Here is a 10,375-nt window from a genome sequence, read left to right as displayed (position 1 = left end):
GCCCACGAGATAAGCTTGTGGTTGCTAAGTTACAAAGCCACTCTTGTTGTTAGGTGAACGCCGCAGAAGGCCATGAGCCCATTAAGTCATTTGTGAAGCCTCAAGACACTCGTGTACAAAGTTTAAACAAGGTGTCCGCGGGTAAGGTTAGCCACTCGCCCTAATATTCAATAAAATATGGAAATTAACAAAAATATAGCAGCGCTGGCACCCCAATTTGAAGAATAACTCACAGTTCGATGAAAGATGATGGTGAGAAACGACAAAGGAAAATCCCTCAATAGCGCTAATTCAGTCAATAGCGGCGTTCCAGAGGTGAAGGTTGAAGTGTCTCCTGCTCTCTGCGCAGGACTGCCAAATTTTGTAGTCATCCAGACAATTCAAATTCAGCTTCCTTAAATTAAGTTTATTGGAAAGTACAATAAACATACACAACCTTCAGCAGTACAGAGAATTCTGGCCATTCTTGGAATCTTTGCTGCAATGCTGTTCTACCGCATCACGGTACAAAAGGGGGTGGTGGTGGACAGAGCATCCGAACCAATCAAACACTCACACCCAGTCAAAAGATCTGGGTTTGATCCATCACCGTTCTTTAGCCCACTCTGCCACCCCAGTTCAGACATGGCTATAGGCAGATCAGTCTGACCCTGTGCCTCATGGGAACAGTCCAGCACAAACTGCCAAGCCATGCCTTCCCTGGACCGGAAACAAGCTTCTGAGGACCGGTTTCTGGCATTCCAGCCGTCTTCAGCCCGGCTTGCTTGAATCCAGTGGAAAAGTGAGCAAGGGACTCACGTCTGAGCATACCCTGCCACACTTATGGCGGCCAAAGCGGTACACCCCCTTTTGTACCGTTCTACCGCATCACAGCTACAGCATAAGGATTTCAGCTACCACACATAGGTACCTACTTATCAATTGACCAAAAATAGGGTCTCAACATCCAACCCTCCAAATAGGATTCATGTGCACCATAGGTCACGGCAGAGGACAGAGACAGTGCTGTGGCAACTGTTTATAGATCGTTGCGGTAACCTACCCTTCCTTCTGCCTGCCTGGAGGATAAAATGTGTACCATTGAGTTGGGTAAAAAGGAACATATGCAATTCAGCACCAAGAGGCCTAGGGTGAAAATGTGCTTTACAAATACATGTAATGTTATGTTATGTGTTGAAATGAGTTCTCAGGCCTCCATCAACCTGACCTGACCGGATGAGTATAAATGGGAGCAAATATCTCTACATGGTGAAAGGGAACAAAGAAAAAGAAGGAAGCATGGAGGCAAAGGAAAAGAGACCATGTAGCAATTGAGGGATGAGAAATTATTAAACGGTGTGAAAAAGACAGTGGAGATGGAATGTGTAGGAGATAAAAGTGAAACAGAGAAGCAAAGAAAGAAAAATAATGACAGAAAACTATGAGGAGAAGGGTGGTGGGATGCGAAAAATTAGTCGGAAAGTAATAGAAAGAAAATGGTACATAGATTGAAAACTATATCATTGCAAGGGTGAAAGAGAGAGACAGAGGAACAAACCAATGCAAAATGTGGAATAAACAGAACGAACGGAAAAAGCTAGGGAAATACACCAACAAAAAAAGAAATGACAACTGGATAGAATGGAGAAAATGGAAAGAGAACAGAATTGAGGGCCAAAAGGACTGAGAGGGTGAATAAGGGACCAGTCAGATAATGGGGAAAAGAGAATTCAAGTGGCAGTTGATTGAAGGTGCTAGAAGATGAGTGTAAGAGAATGGTGTAGGAAAGGCGAGGAATTCTGAAGTGATAGGAGTCTGAGAATGAGAAGAAGAGGTGATGAAAACCAAGTTGATGTCACTCAAGGATTTAGACCTAGAAGTGATGAAACCAAAGTGATGTCACTCAAGAAATTAGACGTAGAGGTGGTCAAACCAAGGCGATGTCAGTCAAGGAATTAGAGCTAGATATGATGAAACCAAAGCGATGTCACTCAAGGAATTAGACGTAGAGATGATGAAATCCAGACAATGTCACTCAAGGAATTAGACGTAGAGGTGATGTCACTCTTTGAATTAGAGGAAGATATGATGAAACCAAGAAAATGTCACTCAAGGAATTAGACGTTGAGGTGATGAAACCAAGGTAATGTCACTCAAGGAATTAGAGGTAGATGTGATGAAACCAAGGCAATATTTATTTATTTTATTTATTTGTTGACATTTGTAGAGCGCAGCGAATACCCTAGGGCGTCTTGGCGCTAGTAATTCCACCGTTACACACTCGTTGCAAGAGGCTCATTGGTTAAATAACCATGTTTTTAAGAGTTTCCGGAATTGGTAAAGGGACGGGCTCGTCCTGATATTGTGCGGGAGGGTATAACTCAAGGAATTAGACATAAAGGTGATAAAATCAAGGTGATGTCACTCAAGGAATTAGACGTAGAGGTGATGAAACCAAGAGTATGTCACTCAAGGTATTAGACATAGAAGTGATGAAACCAAAGTGATGTCACTCAAGAATTAGAGCTAGATGTGATGAAACCAAGGCAATGTCAGTCAAGGTATTAGACATAGAGGTGATGAAACCAAAGTGATGTTACTCAAGAATTAGAGCTAGATGTGATGAAACGAAGGCGATGTCAGTCAAGGAATTAGACGCTGGGGTGATGAAACCAAGGCAATGTCACTCAAGGAATTAGACATAAAGGTGATAAAACCAAGGTGATGTCACTCAAGGAATTAGACGTAGAGGTGATAAAACCAAGGCGATGTCAGTCAAGGATTTAGATATTGAGGTGATGAAACCAAGGCAATGTCACTCAATTAATTAGACGTTGAGGTGATGAAACCAAGGCAATGTCACTCAAGGAATTAGAGGTACATGTGATGAAACCAAGGCGATGTCACTCAAGGAATTAGAGGTAAATGTGATGAAACCAAGGCGATGTCAGTCAAGGAATTAGATGTTGAGGTGAAGAAACAAAGGCCTTGTCACTCAAGGAATTAAACGTTGAGGTGAGGAAACCAAGGCAATGTCACTCAAGGAATTAGACGTTGAGGTGATGAAACCAAGGCGATGTCACTCAAGGAATTAGACATTGAGGTGATGAAACCAAGGTGATGTCACTCTTTGAATTAGAGGTAGATGTGATGAAACCAAGGCGATGTCAGTCAAGGAATTAGATGGTGAGGTGATGAAACCAAGGCGATGTCACTCAAGGAATTAGATGTATAGGTGATGAAACCAAGGGGATGTCACTCAAGGAATTAGACGTTGAGGTGATGAAACCAAGGTGATGTCACTCAAGGAATTAGACATAGAGGTGATGAAACCAAGGCGATGTCACTCAAGGAATTAGATGTAGAGGTGATGAAACCAAGGCGATGTCACTCAAGGAAATAGAGCTAAATGTAGGGAAACCAAGGTGATGTCACTCAAGGAATGGTTTTAAATGTGTAAGGAGATGGGAAACTGGGGGATACATAAGTTATGTTATGTGTATTGTATAATACTACGGTGGTGCCACAGGTGCAGTGGCACTGGGACGTAGGGCTTTACGGCCCTTTACACGCCAATTATGGATGTTTGACTACTGAAAAGGTAGTTAGCGGGGCTCCTTTCACGTGCTTGCGTTAGGGCTCATTGCATCTTCACTACGCCAACGCTTACTAACATTTGTATGATCCTGTAATGCATCCAGAATGTGGGCTTTCTTCCCAGTTCTGGGTAATTGTTCATCAAATCCAAGGGCTCTGATGAAACTGTGTTTGTGTGTATCTTGAGATGTTTAGATGTGAGTCATACTTGCTGTTGTTCTATGAGGTCCGCATTGTCTAGTGATAATGATGTTGAATGGTGGCCGACATCGTTTTATGAATTTAAATGGGGTATTTGGATGTGTGTGCCAAAGGACATCGCTGTTTGTTTTGTTCCGCTGGTGTTTTCAATGTCTTGGCAGTAGACAACTGGTATTGTTTTGAGGCATCTTTGCCAATTAAATGGCGCTGATTTTCTTTGTGTGTGTCAGTGTAGCAAGTTTTGAGTTTATATTGAATGTAAATATTGGCGAGAGACTATGGATGTCACAATCAGTTACTATATAGCCGGCAGCCATGAGATATGAGTGCTGGGCTTAAGAGATTTCTAATGCATAGAAGTAGGTTTCATGTGAAGTACGGGTACAACTTTTGAGGGCTGTGCCGTTGAGGTGGGAAAGTTTACCCAACTACAGGGGCATAACGCAGCCCCTTCAGTCCCTGAATGAAGGGCAGGGGTGGTCTCTAACATTTAAGGGGTCCCCAATACTTCCAGGGGCCCTCATTGAGCCAACAACCTATGCAATCTATGAGATATTGAAGACTTAGCGGCCCCTCATCACATTCTGCTGAGCGTCCATCATTTTGAGTTATGCCACTGCCCAGCTATTTGGCTGGGTTCACTGATATTTTCTTGATTGTGCCAAGAGTTGTGTCTAGTGAGTACCATTGGTGAATCACGAATTATGGTGTATGAGTAGAACTTGCTGTGATTTGTAATTGGCAGTTGTTGAGTTCAGCTGCCCTTGCCAGAATTGGACACGGATGTCAAGGAAGTGATGTTAACAGCAGTGGTGGCTGGTCTAACCTCAAAGTCGTGGGGCAACGCAAACGCCGGAGGAGAGTGGGAAATAATAAATGAAATGCACTTACCTGCCACTGTGGCCTCTGCCTCGGTGCTGCTCTCCTCACTCTGGGCACACTGCACAGGCTCCCAGCAACCAATCACAACGCTGCTCTCCTGCTGGTAATACCAGCAGGCTACCAGCGCCGTGATTGGCCTGAGCAGGCTGAACTAACGCTCGCTCAGACACTGGGAGTCTGTGCTTTTTTGCCACCTGGCTGTGCAATACAGTGGGGTTGAAGAAATATATGTGTGCATGTCAGTCTGGCTGTCCTAAGACGGGTGGCCAAACCGACATGTGAACTTACAGTGATCAACTCTCCTCCACCCTGCAGCTGCGTGACGCTTGGTCAGGATAGCCACGCCCTAAAGCTGCCAATTGGCTCAGTAAGAAAAATAAAATGACAATAAACTGGTTTTATGATCATTATATTTTTCAGTGGGGCGACGCTCCTCCGCCATAATGGAGGAGCCGCCCCTGAGTAACAGATAAGCCTTCAGTTTTTTATTAACTGGATTCCATCTGTATCTGCAATACCCTTTCAAAGTGGCCACCTAAAGCTCATTTTCTTGAATGCTGCATTTATTTAACATCCCTTGACAACAAGGACAAACACCGTGATCCCCTCAACTGCCCCTTTTTAACTCATCAACACCCCCCCCCCCCTCCCACCCCCCTGGAGCCTCCACCTCTGATTCCCACTCTCCCACCTGGCAAAAGGTCCCCTCATCTCTAAATAGCGCCTCTCTCACATACATTTCATTTGTTTTAAAGCACTAGTAAAGGCTGGCTTTACTAATCCACTCAGCTATTAACATAAAGTACAGATCTGTTCTTTGCAGCTGGCATATTAACCCTTTGCACCAGTTTATGGTGGGTCAAAACTGCCACTTGACAAAACTCAGATCTACCTCTCTAGCTGAACTTTAATCACAAGAGATACCCTGACATTTTTATTGCTGCCTGAAAACTGGATCACAAGGAACATCAGCAGCAGGTGCTTTTAAATCTTGTTATTGCTAAACACAGCGTCCCCCTATTCGGTCAGTGCTCCCTCTTCCAGGTCAGCGCCCAGTGCAACTGCACCAGACGCACTGACCTAAAGCCGGCCCTGTCAGTGCCTGATCAGCGGGTCTCACAGTTCACTGTCTGGGCCTGTTTTATGCTCTCCTTTAAAATAATAATTGCCTTGCAGTCTTCCATACCTTAACAAACACTTAATTACACAGTGTCTCTTTTGCAGGTACAAATCTTCCCCAATTTGCAAGCTAGGGGTCCCTTGTAAGCTATCTAATTCTCTATTGAGAGACACTTTATTTTGGTGCCAGGGCCTATATTCTGCCCCATTGCGAACTGGGGCCCCGTCAGCCTTCTTTGCTGGCTCAATGAGTTGTATTTGTTACGACACTGAACGGAGCAACCAATCGAGGCACAGGGTTTGGCGAGTGCGTCTCTGGAACATTCCAGCGAAAAGGAATATTGAAGGTCCAAAGCTGGGATTATTTTAAACCTAGGAAAACTTTTGCGTTTCCGGTTTCTATTCGTGTAACTTTTGGGGCTTTTTTCTAAATCTAGAAACGAACAAAAAGGCTTCCACGGAAGCATCATTACAGTGTGTTACGTTTGGCATAACACTGCGTATGGGCTCACCCGGAACTCCCTCGGGCTTCAGGCAACGAGAAACCTCCAGAGAGCCCCACCTGCTGCGCGCTCATTAAAAAGCAAAGCTGGAGGGAAAAAGACACACAACCGAAGCAAACGAGCTCTTGCAGGAGAGCTCCCGGCTGCAGCGCGGCTTATTGCACGCTTTCTAGCAAGCCGCGGCCTTTGTTAACCCTGCAATCGTGCATTTATTTAATAGTGCTGAGTAACGCGCAGCTCCGCGGTGACGGCTTCTCACGGTGCGCCCAGAGCTGGGCGCCTGCCACCGGGCGGGGCCATGGCCCATGGCACTGACAGCTGCACACGGCAGCCAATAGGGTGAGCCAACTGCCCTGCCATCTGAGTCCTGAGAGTGCCAACTTTCTCTGTTTAGGAGGTAGAATCCCTGTTTTTTTTTGTTACAGGCCAGTTGCGATGCAATTAGTAATGTTTTTTCATGTTCCCTCTACCACAATATCACTCATTCCAATACTAGCTAATTGGCAAATCTTCCTTTTCCTGTTTGAAGAGCTCCATTTTGTCTGTTCAAGTATTCAGGCATATAGTGTTTTCAAGCAGGTCGTGGCATAACGACCAGAGCTACCGACTTTCGAACTCGGGAACCAGGTTTGAGTCTCGGCGTCGACTCAACATCCTGTGATTCTGGGCAAATCACTTAATCTCCCCGTGCCTACCAAACATTAACGCGTTCTCGTATCATGTAACTGGTGCTCATGTAAAGCGCTCCAATATCTTCGGGTCGAGTTCGCGCTATATATAAAACTGAAAGAAAAAAAAAGAAGTAACCTATATTACAGACCCGTTTCAGCATTCCTTAAAAACACGTGAAACGTGCTGGTCTGTCTGTCACCTGTCTTGGAGAAGGATGCTGGACTCAGGTTACCCGAGGACTCGGGGCAGCCTGCTGGTCTGACGCGGCCCTGTCAGAAAAGTGCCCATCTCTGCACATCACCAGTCTCTCTTTAAATGCAAGCCCCGCCCACGGCTATTGACACGGTCCCCCGAGCCAACCAATGGGACCGGCGGCTGGGTGTGCTGTTTGCTGCAAGTTTCACATTGCTGGAAGCCTGAGAGGAACAGAGAGCCAGTGTAGTGTGCATGTGTGAGTGAGTGAGTGTGTGTGGCTGCCGGGTGAGGAGGGGATGGCTGCTCCGGGCCGGAGACAGGGTTCTGCAAGCATGGCTGTCCAAATCACCATGAACTGAGCAGGGCCTGGGGGCTCTCTAGGAAGAGAGTTTACCATCCTGACACTTATGGCCACTTTTTCCCCTAAACATTGTTTTTTTTTTTTTTTGCAAGACATTTTTCCGAAGCCGGGAGTAGGAAGGTTTGCATTTTTTTGAAAGTAAAGTTTTTGTTTTAAACCGGAATGCGTTTTTTGTTGCCCCTGGGAGCTTACAGTGGCAGACACAATATGTGTACCTGCAAACCTTCCTTGACCCCCCTCAGCTCAGCAGGGCTGCTGCACTGTGTGTGAGTGTGGGTGTGTCTGTGCATGAATGTTCAACCCTCCCACGACCCTTGGACTAATACAATGCTGAAGATTTTAACCAGAAAGCTCAGGAACCAGAGTTTAAGTGAAATCCAGCCCTTCCAACTGAAGGTAAGAAAAGTGCACCTTAACTTTCACTAGCACCTGTGATACAGTCGCCGCAGCGCCCAGCAGTGGGATTTAACATGCTGGGCGCTCGTTTGGTGTTGCAACGTGGCCTGAAAGTGCCTTACTTTGTGTTAGACGAGCACGCCTCATGGCTGGGCTGAGGGCTCGCACAAAGGCAGGCTAGCCTTCTGCTGGGAAGCTGAAATGCCTCGGGCCTGTGCCCTGAGCACGCGCCTACAGAGGCCAACACACAGAGGGGCGCTATCCACCAGGCATGCTGCATGCTTGCTGCACAACTGCCTGTGCAGTTTGTTTGCGCCAGGATTGTTTTCACGATTGAAACCGTGCAATACAGCATGATCACACACCGGTCATCACAGGTGTTTCTTTTGTCAAAGTATTGATTTTGCATATCCTGTTTAAGCTGCTGCGTTCTTAGTAAGTAAATGCACCGCCTTGCTGCATTGCATGCCCACTGTGCTCGGCGTGTAGTTAACGTTGCATTGATGCAGCTTTAATTAGGTTTTTGTGCTATCAAGGGAGCCAGGTGGTATGGTGGAAGGAGGAAGAGGGCAGGTTGGGCGCAGTGGAATACAGAAATATGGGTGTAATATATTTTAATTTTGTGATTTAGTTATTGGTGTCTGTGGGCTGTAGCTGGTAACTTACCAGTAGAATTACCCCTGCCTTTATTTTCCTGCTTATCATTTATGGTCCAATGTTCAAAAATCCATTTGATGAGGACAGGCCCAGCAAAAACAGTTGTAAATAGTCCAATATCATTTTACGAGAGAACTTGTAATTTGTGCAAAATAACACTGCTTTTGTGAGCTGCTGGCGTTCAGACTGTATATGTTGCATTTCTAAAACGCGAATTACTTCTGAGAACCTTTTCATGTGCTCTCTCCATTGTAATAATCCGGTAACCATATGGATGGATGGAGATATATATATATATATATATATATATATATATATATATATATATATATATTGTTTTGACAAGTGCTGTCTTGTGACCGGGGACACGTCATATCGCTAATAACTGATATGACGCAGTTTTGCAGCCGCCTACTGCTACTTGTTTAACTGAAGTCTCAAATTGTGACGCCATTGGGGAAGTGACACTTTAAGATTATGTGGGGGCTAAGTATAAATAGTGCGCCTTTTTGTGTTTCAGCATCGACCCCTGGAGTAGTCCACTTTAGAAAGACGGAAGCCCCTCTGGACTCCAGGGCAGTGTAAACGCCCGGCAGGGTCCCCCCTCAGCGGGTCAGGCACCCTGCTGCTGCTGCAAAGTGAGACCACATTGCTGTGTGGTATTCTTGTACTTTTAGGGTGTGCTCCTGGGAACGGACACTAGAGGGCGATAACGAGAAACATCTGTGATGGAAAGTTTAATACGAGTGCCTCGTTGGTTCATTTCCAGGGCTCTGGAGTCGACGGCGTCAGGAGCTGCTGAAGGCAGATCATGCTTATGATTTCAAATGAATTTTGACAGGATCCTGGATGCGTTAAACAACTAGATCGGTTTTAGTTCCGGCTATGAAAAACTGGGCTCAGCATCTTTTACAGCAATAGTTTTTAGACACGCATATATATTACATTATTTTATTATTACATTATAATTACTTAATATATATTACACAAAGAGCAGCAGTTTCAGAACGCAAAATGTATGGAAATAATGTAATATTCGCTATTTATTTGCGGTAATTCACGGAAATGACGTCAAGCCTGTGAGCTAAGGTTGCCCTAATCCGAGTTGTGCGCGTTGTTTATGCCGGTTTTTCGTGTGTAGTAATGATACACACATTTACTGACAGAAGCAGAGCACAGTGCTTTAGTATTATGCAGCGAGATACATTCCCATTAAATTCGCTCATTTTTATTAACCTTTGAAACTTATTGTTCTGTTTACTCTGCGTGACCTTCAGACTGCTTTCTGTTCAGACCCCATGAGTTTTAATAATAAACATTGGTGTGTCTCTACTTCTACTGGGTAACATGAGGGACAAAATCAATGGCATCTCTAGAAGTGAATTTTATGGCGGCAGGGGGCACATTGGGCCATAGGTAAGACTGCTGGGGCCACCTGCAAGGTTACAAATGTGTGTATTTCTGTATCTATCTATTTGTCTCTAGGGGTGTGTGCGCTCATATATAAACACATATGTACCAGTTTGCTTAAAATGTGTAAGTCTGTCTTTCATACATATATGCATTATTTGTCTTGGCCATCCATGTGCTTCTATTCACACCCTCCTAATATTAAATGTGAACATTTCCAGACAGTATATGCAGTAGCAGTGCAAGCTTCCATAACACACAAATAGATGGACCAGCAGGAGCAATGCAAGCTTTCCCTCAACTGGAGAGTAGGTAACGCAGTGAAGGTGGGAGATACCACTGTACCGAAGAGGCCCTGTACGAGCAAAAGAAATGAGGTCTTACCCCCGAGCCAGAATAGGTA

At 45.0% G+C, this 10,375-nt stretch overlaps 1 protein-coding gene across 2 annotated transcripts in view; it reads left to right on the top strand.

Annotated features, from left to right (window-relative positions):
- The first annotated feature begins 7,352 nt into the window (after positions 1-7,352).
- Positions 7,353-10,375, top strand: part of LOC144762339 (uncharacterized) — a 539,245-nt gene continuing 536,222 nt past the window's right edge. Inside the window, exon 1 of one of the 2 annotated variants that reach the window (XM_078647501.1) lies at positions 7,353-7,905. In XM_078647501.1, the coding sequence (XP_078503627.1) occupies positions 7,798-7,905 (108 nt within the window). In that variant the 5' untranslated portion in view covers positions 7,353-7,797. The remainder of the gene's footprint in view (positions 7,906-10,375) is intronic. The other variant, XM_078647500.1, reaches the window with a different exon arrangement.

Source organism: Lissotriton helveticus, chromosome 6, assembly GCF_964261635.1.
Source record: "Lissotriton helveticus chromosome 6, aLisHel1.1, whole genome shotgun sequence".
NCBI classification, from domain to species: domain Eukaryota; kingdom Metazoa; phylum Chordata; class Amphibia; order Caudata; family Salamandridae; genus Lissotriton; species Lissotriton helveticus.
Note: the sequence above shows the minus strand (reverse complement) of the source record. Positions and strands in the feature narration are given on the sequence as shown.